The 15,110-nt window shown below is 28.9% G+C and overlaps 1 protein-coding gene across 1 annotated transcript; it reads left to right on the forward strand.

The window, feature by feature from the left end:
* The first annotated feature begins 8,471 nt into the window (after positions 1-8,471).
* Positions 8,472-12,040, forward strand: LOC105140615 (Pentatricopeptide repeat (PPR) superfamily protein). The gene is made up of 2 exons (XM_011047508.1): positions 8,472-8,482; positions 9,984-12,040. Exon 2 carries the CDS (start codon positions 10,045-10,047, stop codon positions 11,947-11,949), a length of 1,905 nt encoding a protein of 634 aa, XP_011045810.1. The 5' UTR covers positions 8,472-8,482; positions 9,984-10,044; the 3' UTR covers positions 11,950-12,040.
* Positions 12,041-15,110: the final 3,070 nt, after the last annotated feature.

A 15,110-nucleotide genomic window follows, 5' to 3' on the forward strand; every position in this document is an offset into this window, starting at 1 on the left:
AAACCCCCCTTGTCTCAAGGTTTTTTTTTCATTTATTTTAAGGGTATTTTCATTGTTTTAGTTTGTATTTTAATTGTTTATTATTTTTATATTTGTATAAATAATAAATTACGTCTCAACTTAAATTATAATAACCAAAAGCCATTAAAATGACTCCAAGTTTAAATCTTGCGCTTTCGAAGGTATTCTAATTATTTTACTATGCAATTAAAATAATAAAATACTTATTTGTCTCTACTTTATTTGAAAATGAAAAATAAGTCATATAAAAAGACTTCAATGCCTTTAAAAGCCAAAGTTAAGTGGAGGGGTAAAAATGTCATCGTACTGTTTTAGTAAACAATGCTAACAAGTTTGGAGCTATAATGAATTTCAAATACCAATTAGTTTTTTTTAAGTAACTTGGCCAGACGGGGTCAGAAGATAGTTGGATTAACATGGATCAATGAAAATGATGTTGTTTTATTTTTTTAGTTAAAACATTAATGATTTTATTTTTTATTTTAAAATGAAATTGGGTTTTTATTGGATCGTAAGTTATTTGAGCCATATTAAGTTAACTTCCAAATGATTTAAAAAAAAATTATCTCGAGCTAGATCTTGAGTTGATCCGTTGAGCATAAGTAAGTTTCATAACTATGATTTGTTATTTCAAATAGTTTTTTATTTTTTATTTTTTTATTTTTTGCCATTACCGATTTGAAATAGACTTCTAATTAGTGTTTAGCTAAAATTGAGTAATACATAGAAATTTTGATAAAATTTTTGTTAATAATTTTTTTTTAACAAAAACTTTATGTCAAATTCATAAGTCTTGTTCTCACTAAACATAACAAAAGAAAGACAAGGAATCTTCAAGTTGTTTATAATAGGCTAGCTTATAGGCTTTTTTTTTTTTTTAATGGGCTAGCTTATAGGCTTTTTTTTTTTTTTAGAAGGGCTAGATAATAGTTTGTTATGGCTTTAGTCTTAACAAGTAAAAATCTAGGAAGGAATGAGAATAAAAAGAAAAAAAAAGGATTGTCATAGAAAACTTTTATTCATTACTTATTCTCACGTTTTCCAACTCCATCCCGTATATAAGAAAATTAATTATTTGTCACTAACAAACAAACTAACTAATTCTAACTTCCAACTAACTACTCACTTATCATATATTTTATTCTATATTTACATGTAATTATTGTGTTGATTATTGAACCTTTTCTTCAAACTTCCTTGTTAAGGCCTGCTGACCTATAACAATACTTCTCCTACTCTCAAGAATTCATATTAAACTCAGGAAATTGACTAGATAAATCCTCCAATTCTTTTCAAGTGGCATATTCTTTGAAGAGGTTTGATCACTAGACTAATACTATTGTAGTAGCCTCTTTTTTTTTTTGTGATCTTCCTATCAAGTATGACTTGGGGTTGAAATTCCACAGAACTATAGTCATCCATTTTTGAATGAAAAGATGAAGTAATCGTATAATTTACAAATGACTTTTTCAACAATAAAATATGAAACATGTGATAAATGTTTGGTTTGCAGTTATCATAGCCCTAATCTATAATACCTAAAGATGTCCCTCGTAAACCTAACTCATACATGTATAAAGGGACTATAATCTCATAATGTCCTTTAGTAGGGTCCTAGGTCTCTTGACTCATTCTTTTATCCCAAAAGATGAATTAAGCCATATACTTTCTAAGTTGTTGATCATTGGTAAAAGCCACCTCCTTAATGCTCAAAGTACTAGGAATGCCATCCTTAGGGGTTTGGAGTAGCCTTTTATATCCGTTGAGCTCCCTTGAAGAATTGAGGAAGGGCTTATTTGATGATAAGAATTATCCTCCCCCTATTAAGGATGGATGCTAAAGTTTCACCTCCTTTAGTCTCGAGGCCTAATCTAATGGCCTTTCATCCCCTATTGCTTCCTCCAATTCCTAGTTGAAACTTGAACTTGTTGTTAGAGAAAGTAATGCATTTATATCTGACTTTATGATGATCCATTTGGTTTTATTTAGAAAACGAAGAAATTATTAAGGGAAAGTACCAAGAATGACAATTTCTTCTTATGAAAAGGAAAAGCTTACTCAAGAAATCTTCAAATCTATTTTTATAGAGATCATAAAAGGGAAAAGTTAAAAAAAAGGATGAACGACTAAAATTATAAAGTAAATAACATTTCACTATCATCATTAGATGAATGACCTATTATGTCATTTTAGATATCTAGAAATTCACTTAATTACTATGTTAATTGCAAGCCACCATTTTGTTACTTAAGGGACCTTTTTCAATAAAGGCAAACCACCTGGCCACAAGGATCCTAACAATTCTATATGGGACAGACAAACCTCATGAGAAAAGTAAATAGTCTTTCATTAAAATTGACCTTTCAAAATCTTTGTGTATTGAATATACAAAAACTTGATGAGTTATTGATGGATCAACATTTTGCATTTATAACTCATTTTTTTAAAGAAGCTTATGAATAAAAGGTTTAAAGGCAAGATGATGACCTAACATCTATAAACTTGACAAAATAGCAAGCCTAGACGATGTAAGCCTAATTTTATTTCCAAACCTAACACATTTGAGTTCAGTTATGTATTAAAGCAAAGCGCATATAGATCTAGTAAGATGCTAGACCTAACATCATTGAACTCAGTTATACATTAAACATAAATTCATATAGGTTTAAGTGCAAACTCTTTTAGGATTGACAAGATATCAAGCCCAACTCCTTTGCGTTCGGCTATGTGCTAAGTGTAAATCCTAGGATAAATTAAATAATATAAAAATAAATAATAAATAATAAGATCATTGGAATTATAGTGTAATGGTATGAAATAAGTGATCAAAAGAATAGATTGAAAAAAAAAAGTGTTAAAAAGATAGGAAAAGAAAAGCTTTTTGGCCATAAAAATATCAAATTTTCCAGTAGCTAAAACAATTATACCATTTTGACTGCGGTTTTTATAAAAATGATTAGGGTTGTATTGGAAGAAGAAGACCATTTTTTATTTTTCTTTTATTCTTACACATCTAAAGGTTAGAGAATGAAGTTAAGAGTAAAAAGAAAGTGATTTAAGAGAGAAAAACACATCAAATCCTATTTAAAAAGAGATCAAAAGATAAAATAAAGGGCTAGAAAAAGAAAAAGAAAAAGAAGGGTTAGACATTTTGATTAGAGGAGTATTGGAGCTCTAAATTATTGCTTGGTAATGTGTTCTAACATAGTTGCATAAAGTTCTTGTAGATTAACACTTTAATTTGATTGAATTCTTGTGAATTGAGATTTAGGATTTTTGGATAAAATTTGAGAAAATGAAAATTGGCTGTTAATTCATGTAATGAATGATGAAATAATTTAAGTAAGGAAATTAGTGAAATTAGAGTGAAAAATTTTGGTTCCAAATGTATTAGTGGTTGACCAAAAAGAGAAAGAAATGTGGATGTGTTGTAATATAAATAGATGTTGTAGATTGTAATGAAATTGATGTGTGTAGTCATAATAATGATTTGAAATGAAATGATAGCTCACATATTAGTTGTGAAGGAAATTGATTATGCTTACCTTATAAACTTTAATAACCTTGATAACTTTTGAGAAAGAATTATGTTGTGATTGGTTTATTAAGTGTGATAAAAGGTACTCTTTAAAGTATATAAATATGAAAATGATTATGAGAAGATGAAAATGATGTGGTGACTTAAATGAAAACATGTATGTTGAAATGAATTCAAGAATTTTCTTATGAGCAATTTAAATCTAGACATATTAGGATTATTGATATATTAGTAATATGATCAAATTCTATTGACTTATTAAGGTTACCGGAGCAAGATCTCAGCTAAAAGGAGTTGGACTATCTTAAGACGTAGGAAGGTGTTATAAACCTTATCTTCTCTTTTTATTTAAATTATTGTAATGTTTTTTTTTAATTCAATGATATGTTGTGTTTTGAACTTTTGCTTGATCAAAGAATTAAGATTCCCAGTACTAGGAATAATATCTTGTAAAAGGTGAAGGAATTAGTTCTCGATAATGAGACTAACGCTTGATAAAGAATGAAGAAGACTTACAAATGAGTTCTATTGAGTATTAAATAGAAATTGCGGATAATGTTGAGTTGCAACTTGAATGTATTATTTCATTGATTTTGTTTGTTTGATGATTTACATCAAGTAACATTATTTGTTATTTATAAATTATTAACAGGTACCTTACAATCTCGAGTCAAATGATAGATAATTAGGATGACTTTTTGATAATCATATATGATCATGTAATAAATGTCGTTTTTGTAATGTATAGGGTTACATAATAAATGATTATACTTTGAAGTTTTTCTTGTTCAATTCATTCTATTATGTAAATCTTACAATGTCATATTAGTTTTTTTGGTACCTTGAATCATTGGTTCGTGGTTGTAATACTTTAAAAGAAATTTTAAAGATCTAAATATATTTTTATAACCAATTTTATGTGTATAGCAAACCATTTAAAATGCGATAGATGAGATATGTTAAGTTGTGATGTGATGTGATTAGTCCAGGATGATTGAGCATTGAATAAACTACGAGTTGTCAAAGTATAAAAGGTTCTAGTCAATAACATGAGATTTCCAATATAGGGGAGATTTTGTTAAAATTTCAGTAAAATTTTAAAATTCAAGATTAAAAAAAAATCATCCAAAGAAAATGTAATACTCGTGAGAAGATATGAAATGATTGTATATAATTATAAAGGATATTACAATAAACTCAAACACATGTGGGTCCTACAAGACACTAGATCTAAATCCCTTGGGCTCAGTTGTGTGCTAAGCTCAAACACACATGGGTATGACAAGACATTAGACCTAAATACTTTAAGTTTGGCTACATGATGAGTCTAAATACATGTGGGTAAGATGTTATACTCAACTCTCTTGGTCATACCCTAAGCCCATAAAGCATTTAGGTATAAAAAGATGTCTGACCCAACATCTTTAGGTCTAAAATCATTTCAAATCCAAACATGTAGTCAATAATCTTTATTAACTGTATGTTGGGTCGCAAAACTATCCTTATGACCCTTAACATAGCATGTTAAGAGTTTACAGTTATCATCTTTTTACATTTAACATAACATATAAGAGTTTATAGTTATCATCTTTTTACATTTATGGGTGTATAAAAGTCCTTTAAGAACTAGTCATATTTCAATTAAAATTAATGATATGTAAGGGTAATTCCCAACAACATTAATATTATATATGAAATAAGGTATAAAAATCTCTTATAACTCTATTGTTTATTCATCAAAACTAATGATGTGTAAGGGTAATTATAATCAACAATAGTGTTGTAAGAGAAAAGATTCATTAGTATTAATGTTGATATAATAGACTTTTTTTTATTAATATATTCAAAATGAAAAGACTTTTGATTTTTTGAGTAAAACAACAAAGTTCAAGAAACAAGAGGTATAAATATCATCTGAACCACTCAGGTAATAATTCACTATCTTTATTCTCTTATCTTATATTTCCAGAGCATTTATTATATAAAAACTGAGAATAAATATACTTGTTTTTAGAATTTAATACTTATTTTTTATTTATTATAATCTCTCTTATACTAACTAAATCATTTAACACTTCTAAAATTCATAAAAAGAATTGTTTAGGAGTAACTTAGACTTTTGCCACCATTCCTTTTTTCTTTCAATTCCTAGAAATGAAATATTTCTGTGAATGTGTGATCATTTATTATATAAATATTTAAACACTCATTTCTATACATATTTGATTTTAGAATATATATATAAAGTAGGTCTCAAAAGTTTCAAAAAATTGTCAATCAAGTGTTTTAGTGTTTTAATGTTTTAATGTTCATCACTATATCTATCAATTTTTCCTTAAATTTTCATCATTTTAGCACATTAGATATAAACTATTAAGAAAAATTGATAAAAAGGACACCGTTGAGAAATGTAGAAAATATTTGGGATCTAATCAATAAAATTTATAAAAATGAGTTGCAATTGAGCATAAATATATAAAATTAAGATTCAATTGAGTTTCTCTTCATATTTTAGCTGCTATTCTACTTGTCAGAGGGAAAGGCCATTTTTATCAAATTTGTGCTTTTAGATTCTTGAGATTGCATCTAAGTAGGAGACTTTGGGTTCGTATAAAAAGAGAAAAATCCAGAGAGGAGGTAACAGAGTCGATTACCTTTTTTCTTTTGCTTATTAACGTTGATGAAAACGTTAAGATGATTGATCAATGTTGGTGCTGCGACGTGTTCGTTGATGTAGAGGGTTAAGACTTAGACAAAATTCTGAGAATAAGAGAAAGGGAAGCTATAGAAAAAGCTACAGAGAAAGTGAGTTTAATGACTGCGTGTTTGATTGTTGTTTTTTTAGGGGGGTTTGAATATAAATGTGAGTAAAAATTGACATTTTTTGTTGCCAGGAAGGAGGAGCTTCGGTTGCAGAAGTCAAAAAACAGGGAAGATTGGAGGGAGTTCTTGGTTGTCTTTTGTGATGCCATTGAGAATGAAAGTGGCGAAGAGGATGGCCGAAATAGTCGAAGATCACATCATTTGGTGTGGTAAGCTACCTGCTCTGTGTATTAAGATTTTGGTTTGTATTTTATGGGGAAAATAGCACTGTCCACTAGTGAAGTTCTATTTTGTTGCATGTTGTTCGTTCCAGCCATGAAGTTGCTCAAATATGTTAGTTCTAGCCACGAAGCTGCTCAAATAGGTTGTGGGGGTTGGTGTTAAAGACTGATATAAGAGCTGGATTCAAGCTGCATTATAGAATTCTGACAATTCTTTCTTTTTCCTTGCAAACATGATTACTGTCAATGGAAAACGCAGGACACAATATACACTGCTAGTTTTCTTTTTTCATGAAGTCGAAAAGCTTGAAAGATCGCTCTGCTTGACTCGGCACTTTTCGACTTCAGCTGTGTCCTGTATTCCTTTTCTCGCATGCTGCTGGTGTGTGTTGACAATGTTTTCCCTAAAAAAAACCTTGGATGAATTCTGTGCTCATTGTCACATGTCCCTTGACTTTTTAGCTACTCTACATTTTGGTGTCCTTAGCCCTTCCGAAACCACAACATCTATTTGTTAGATGCGTGTATTGAATTAATTCTGTTTCTTTAATTTCTTGTTCTATTATTGCATCTTCCCAACGCAGGTTTGCTTTCCAGGTTTATTAATGGTGTGGATTACTCTTCCTTCTAGCGGTAACGCGTGGAGCTGCTATGATAACGATCAGCTCCCTCGCTTTGTCATCTGGCTCATCCAAAACCTGCACTCTCTTTCTGGGTCTGCATTTCGTTTTAAATGGAGTTTATTTGTATTTTATACATCTATAACTTATTGGTTTGATGGTTATGAGTTTTGAAGCATGGGCTCATGGTAAGATCAAGAGTGAGCAGAGAAAGGAGAAGGAGCAATCAGGGAGGGAGGGAGAGAGAGGGCATGTTTTGGGGTGAGCAAGGGGGATAAAGATAGCCCTATAAAATGACAGATCCTTGACACATGTTCGTTACGCCCTGGAAATCATAGCATTATTCAACCTTGACCTTGCTTGCTTGAACAAATGTGTTATTTTGATTCAAATTGTGATGAACATGAAAACAAACAAGCGTGTTTGATGCTCACATTAAAATATAAACATTGTTTATCTCATAAATATATAGAAGGAACCGTTGCTATATAGTTATAGCTTCAAACCGCAGTTTTAGAACCTGAAACTTAACTTGGATAGTATATCTTTAACTGAATGATTTGAGATTGAGACCGGATTAAATTTTAATAAAAATATAATAAAATTAATTTAATATAACTTCGTGATGAAACTTAAATTTATAAACTTAAATTTAATCCACATAATTATGGTGAGACCTAATTTTTTTTCATATTCTTTTAATAAACCTAAAGAATTATATAATTAATTTATGAATGCTTAGCCCCGTATTTTTTTTATAGGCTATATCTATATGAATTATTTTTTAATTTTTAATGTTGAATACATACATCATCTATATTCATATGAAATATTTTTTAATTTTTTGATGTGGAATAATTATATATAATTTATATTTATATGAATTGTTTCTTAATTTTTCTATGTAAAATATTAAAGCCTCAAACAATTTTTAAATTTTTTTTTTAAATTGATTCAAGTCAATCTATCTAACTCAATTTCTTGATCAAGTTAAACCCCGAAACAAGTTTAATAACTATAAGTTAGGTATTAGACAAGCATTTTGACAATCATACTTTGATCGATATTAGAACAAATATCTCACTAGATTGAAGAGTAATAATATTAATTTTTATAATTTAAAGTTGTTAAGGTGATATAGTGTTTCTGAAAAGAAAAAAAAAGTTAAAACTTAGATTATTGACTTGACTTAATTTAATAAACTTGACTAACTTAAAAAATAGAATGACAATAAATAAACTTAAACAAAAATTGACAAGGTAAAAAGGTCAAAACAATCCAACCTAAACCCATTTGAATTGGCATGTCAAATATATGATCTAATCGTGATATTGGGGTAACTTCGTAATAAAAAAATATAATATGATGTAAGAAGTTCAATTATTAAGCAACTTAATATTGAAGGGAAAAAAATTAAAAAAAAAACTAATTAAAAAATCAATAAAAAAAATATATGAGTCAACTCAAGTTAATCTCATGATTATAAACACAAGATTATGATAACTTCATAAAAAAAAAATCACAAAAACTAATTCCTTATAAATTAATTTTAAAAAAATAAAAAAATACAAAGTCAATCCATGTTAACTTTTAAAACTTATAACCTTAGACATGAGCATAAAATTAATTATATAGAAGATAAATCTTAAAAAAATAAATTATAATTTTAAATTAATAAAATATTGAGTGATAGAATTAAAAAAGAAATATATAGTAAAAAAAGGATCCAAAACATAAAAAATAAATAAAAAATATGCACTACATTTGATATAAAAATAATTTGAAATTAAATGTAAAATATGAAAATAAAATAAAAAATTTAATTAAAAAAGAAAAAAAAACCACAAACAGCAATAAAAAAAAATCAAATTTGATATAAAAATTAAAACCACAAACAGCAATCAAAAGAAAAAAAATCAAATTTGATATAAAAATTAAATGAAATTAAATGATAAAGGATAAAATTAAAAATAATAAAAATAATAAAAATATAATTTTATATAAAAATAAAGAAAAATATAATTTTATATAATGATAAAGAAAAAAGGATAAAATTAAAAATAATAAAAATATAATTTAATATAAAAATAAATAAAAATATAATTTTATATAATGATAAAGAAAAAAAATAAATAAGTGAAGAGAAACAAGAAATTCATTAAAACTTAATTATTGTGTTCTTATGTACACGCGACATATCATTAAAAAGATTGCGATAAGATATTTCCAATACAGTTATTTAAAACAATATTTGGAAGGTAAAAAAATATTTCAAGAACCGAGTAAAAAGAGTGGCATTACCTACTCGCTATTGCATACAATGCATATGACAATTATTTAAAAAAAAATATTTAAATTTATTAGAAGATCAAATTACTTTTTATCAATTTGATAACTATTAAAAAACCACTTTGAGAAAAAAAAAAAACCCTAGATACTAGTTTGAGAAATTATATTTTTAAATATAATTTAGTCATATATGTTCCTTCAAAAATGTAAAAAAAAAAAAAACAATATCCTTAATTAATCTTATATTATCTAATGAGCTTTTTTTAAGGAAAAAACATATTATGCTCAATAGTAATTTCATTCATTTCTATATATATTGGTTGAAAGAGTAAAATGTTATCGCGATATGAATAATATTTTAATCTTAATTTTAATATCAGGTTTGGCTCTTGCTTTCATTTCCTCACGTGATGCATCTCAGCAGCATGTAATAACATGAATCTTCTGCAAAGTCAAATTGATTACAGAGAGAGATAGAGAGTGATTGTTGGCTAGCAAGATTAAATCTTCCACACAAGATAGTGAACAGACAATGTTACCATCAAACTTCTTAAGGTTGTTGGATTCACAGAGCAAACTCTATTTGGGTTGGCAGGACTTGTCCACGCTAATCCCCTCCTATCTTCACCGCCTCAAACTCTGCACCAAACACCAAGCCCCATTAAATGCCAAAAAAATCCATGCCCAGATCGTTAAAAGTGGCCTGAACCAATGCCAACCCTTACCCAACACGCTGTTGGACGCTTATGGCAAATGTAATCTGCTTCAAGATGCACATTACCTGTTCGACGAAATGCCTCAAAGAGACCATGTCTCCTGGGCCTCGATTCTCACTGCATACAATCAAGCAAAGCTCCCCAACAAGACTCTATCTATTTTCCATTATATGTTCACTACTGATAGGCTTCAACCGGACCATTTTGTGTATGCTACTCTCCTTAAGGCGTGCGCTAGCTTATGCGCTTTAAGGCTAGGCAAACAAGTGCATGCTCGCTTTGTTTTATCCCCTTTTGTTGATGATGATGTTGTCAAATCATCTTTGGTTGATATGTATGCAAAATGTGGATTGCCAAGTATTGCGCGTAGTGTATTTGATTCAATTTTGGTGAAAACTTCAGTTTCTTGGACCGCAATGTTATCTGGGTATGCTAGGAGTGGGTTAAAAGAAGAGGCTATGGAGTTATTTATAAGGACTCCAGTAAGGAATTTGTATTCTTGGACTGCTTTGATATCTGGATTGGTGCAGAGTGGATATTGTATTGATGGTTGTTATATGTTTATTGAAATGAGAAGAGAAGGGGTTGATGTAGTAGACCCATTAGTCCTTTCAAGTGTAGTTGGTGCTTGTGCTAATTTAGCAGTTTTGGGACTTGGAAAGCAAATTCATGGCCTAGTTATTGGTTCTGGCTATGAATCTTGCTTGTTTATAAGCAATGCACTTGTGGACATGTATGCAAAATGTAGTGATATTTTAGCAGCCAGGAATGTTTTTAATAGAATGCTTCATAGAGATGTTGTTTCGTGGACTTCTATAATAGTTGGGGCAGCTCAACATGGAAGAGCCAAGGAAGCATTGGATTTATATGATCAAATGGTTTTAGCCGGAATAAAACCAAATGAAGTGACCTTTGTTGGATTGATCTATGCTTGCAGCCATGCTGGGTTAGTTAGCAAGGGCCGAAAACTTTTTAAGGCGATGATTGAGGATTATAGGATTAGTCCCTCCTTGCAACTCTTCACATGCTTCTTGGACCTTCTTAGTCGATCTGGGCACCTCAACGAGGCTGAGGATCTGATTGAAACAATGCCACATAGGCCTGATGAACCTACATGGGCAGCTTTATTAAGCGCTTGCAAACACCATGGAAATACTGAAATGGGACTGAGGATTGCTGATCGTCTACTGAGCTTGAATATGCATGAGCCTTCAACCTATGTACTGTTATCTAATGTTTATGCAGGTGCTGGTAAGTGGGAACAGATGTCAAGGGTTAGAAAGTTGATGACAGATATGGAAGTTAAGAGGAAGCCTGGTTATAGTTCCATTGACCTTGGAAAGGAAAGCCAAGTATTTCATGCTGGGGAAACATGTCATCCCATGAAGGATGAAATATTTGGTTTGCTTAAAGAATTAGATGCAGAGATGAGGAAAAGGGGTTATATACCTGATACTAGCTATGTTTTACATGACATGGAAGAGCAAGAGAAAGAGCGGGAGCTTTTCTGGCATAGTGAGAGATGGGCTGTAGCTTATGGACTGCTTAAGGCTGTTCCAGGAACAGTTATACGGATTGTGAAAAATCTTCGTATTTGTGGAGATTGCCATACCTTTCTCAAACTCACTAGTAGCATTGTGCATAAAGAAATTGTTGTCCGAGATGCCACAAGGTATCATCATTTTAAAGATGGAAGCTGTTCATGCAATGATTTTTGGTGATTATGATTCGAAAATAGCCCTCGAAGTTGCAGTGGATATAGCAAGAAAGCTCTGAAACATAAAAATCAATGTCTTTAAAAAATTAATTTCCGTTAAAGCAATATATTTTCATATGATATATCAAAGCCTTAATTTATAGACAACAACTTCTACAAATTCGTTAAAAATTTCTGTTCTGTTTCTGATGAATATAAATAAAAAATTTATAGAAAAAAGAAAGAGAAAATGACTGTTTTCTAATTGATTTTTATTAATATTAAAATGATATTTACAAGGAAAATAATACCTTTATAGACTATTTTTTAAAATTTAAATGCATACATCTACAAACTAATATGTATATAGAATTTAAAATGCAACTTTTCATAATAATTTGGTAAGAAGTATCATGTATAATTAATTAATTAATTATGAAAATAAAAATTATTTATTTTTTCATAATCTCAAGTGTGCTTGTGTGTGTATACATGCACACACACACCTCCAACATTCAAATCTCTTAATTCAATATCTCTCACTGTACAAATCACAATAAAACCTCATAATGAAGTTCTTTTTGTTTACCTAATATTCAAATTTAAAAGCTTTTTTTCACTTCCATCTACCTCCTTTGAATTCTCTTTTTTCCGTTGTATATCTCGCACCTGTAGTTTCAGGCTTTCAGCTTCAACTGCCTAATCTGTTGTCCCAACGACGCGCATCCATTTTTTTTAGAATTATAAGGTCTGTCCTGCATTCGCTTCTCTAGACCAAATGGGTTCATGATCAAGAAATTGCTGACATCTGCTCTTCTGCGCTCTTTTCAGCTGTATAGAAGAGCACATGTTGCCTTGAGATTGTCTTTCTTTAAATTATATATAAAATAGAAGTTATGTTGTCGTCTCAGGTAGACATAACTTGGAGATAGAGATAAATTTGGGTTCTTATTTTTGTCTCAGGATAATTTTTAACCAATTTTCTTTCTGAAAACTAGGGATTTGGCCCATAATACAAAACTAAAGACCAACAGAGCCCAGCCCACATATAAGAGATTAGCAGATTCTCAAGACTCCATGATTGGCTTGCATGAGAGTTAACTCAAATGACTTCCGCAAGAACAGCTAATTCTTCATCAAGATTTCATATGCAAGAATTTACTAAATCCCCTGTTTCTTCTGTCCCTCTACGAGAAGCCTGTTTTTGAGACTTTCTGAGGCTTGAATTTCCCCTTTCTTCGCATCTATATTTGCCCGTTGTTGGTGATATTCTTAAAATTAAATATAACAGTACTTTTTTCTTTTCTTTTCTCTTGAACTCCTCTGGGCAGCATGTTAGTGAGGCTTAAATCATATTAAAGGAAGATGTTAATGCACCATAAATTTCGAGAATTTTTTCCTGAATTTTTCCATGGATTTTAATGCCATGACTCCTAAGGTAAAGAGTAACTCAAAAGTCTCTAGTAACTTTATGTTTTATGTGGATGTCGCATGTTTAGTCCTGTGTATGATAATTTATTGCATTGTATTTTTTAAAAAGTATTTTTTTTAATTGAAAATATATCAAAATTATATAAAAAACATGTAAAATTATAAATTTAATACTTTTTTTCAAATAAAAAACACTTTAAAAAGCATAAAAAATACTTCATCAGAAGACGCATCTTTTCATTCATAATTGCTTGTAGACTTTACTCCTGTAGACAAATATTTTAGTGTCTACATCGTGCATGTTTGGACTTGATCTGCCCTTGCATAATCGAGATGAAATGACACATATTTCACGTTCTCAAATTTTTTTTTTTTCTTTTTTTTTATCTTTCTGGTAATCATATTATTAAATAACAATCTTGAATTAAAAAAATTGTAAGTTATCATTTGAAATTTTAAAAATAGTTTAATTACAAGAAAAATTAATTATTTAAAATTAATTTAAACTTTAATCGAAAGAAATTAAAGTCTAGATATATATATATATATATATATATATATATATATATATATTGGCTCTCTAACTATTTTACTTCAGTTAAACATGTACACTATGTTGTATCTCATGTTATAATTAAATCCTATCTTAAAATCATCCACTAATATACCTTTCAAATGTCTATTCCTTCGATGACATTTCAAAGAAAAAAACAAAACAATTAAAGACTTTTTTTCTGGCCTAAAAGAGAAATTATACAAGTTCAATCACTTCACACAATATACATATCCATGTAGACATTATTGAAATTCTAATATTGAAATTTCAAACAAATAACACGTGTCCCAAGCCCCCCCCATAGAGATAAGTGAAAGGTGTTGTTGCGTGACTTGTGAAACAAGAGAATTTTGCCTAATCGAAAGTAGATTATTTCAATGTCAAAACAAAAACATCACCTCATGTGCAACGGACTCTTTTATCGTAACTCAGAAGAATTTAATATGAAATTAGAAATGATTTAATGTGTTTACAATAAATCCTTCCTTCTTAAAATGTTACGTTCATGTATAACGTGAAATGGCTTATATTCAAAGTAATCGAGTACAAATTCAGAGCATTCAATTATCATATAATCACGTACTAATAAATTTGAATTTAAAAAAATAACTATTTTTATAAATCATTATTTTTTAAAACATATCAATTTATATACAAATAACTATATTTTTTTTTAATTTCAAGAATATAACTTAATTAATCAGATCTTATATTTATTTTTTTAAAATTATTAATTCAAATATTATAAATATCAAGGTCACTAAAAATTTACATAGTTATTAATCTGACTCGGATATTTATAGTTATCATAAAATAAATTTATATTTTTTTTAATATATAAATAGGTAAATTTATATATAAATAGCTTATTTAAAAGATGCTCAAAATTTTAAATAGTAAATAATCTATGTTTAATTTATTCAACGTAAATAACCATTTTAAAAAGTAAGAGTAAAGTTTATTTTTAATTAAATTATGTTTTATTTAAATTATGATTAGTTTTTATAACATGACTAACGCATGACATAAAAATCCATTTGAAAACAGGGTTATTGAGTATCATCTGCCACTCATGATATAAATACAAACCTCAATTCAGACAAAACATAATCTATTTTTTATAAAAAAAAAAAAAAATTTGTTGATTTTTCTTGGAATTTTTACCGGTTTAATAAAATTCTAACTATTTACACTTTAAA

This window comes from Populus euphratica, unplaced genomic scaffold (genome assembly GCF_000495115.2).
Source record: "Populus euphratica unplaced genomic scaffold, PopEup_1.0 scaffold116.1, whole genome shotgun sequence".
Taxonomy (NCBI): Eukaryota; Viridiplantae; Streptophyta; class Magnoliopsida; order Malpighiales; family Salicaceae; genus Populus; species Populus euphratica.

Excerpts from the sequence above, each read along its gene's own strand:
- LOC105140615 (XM_011047508.1), top strand. The coding sequence starts at position 10,045 with ATGTTACCATCAAACTTCTTAAGGTTGTTGGATTCACAGAGCAAACTC.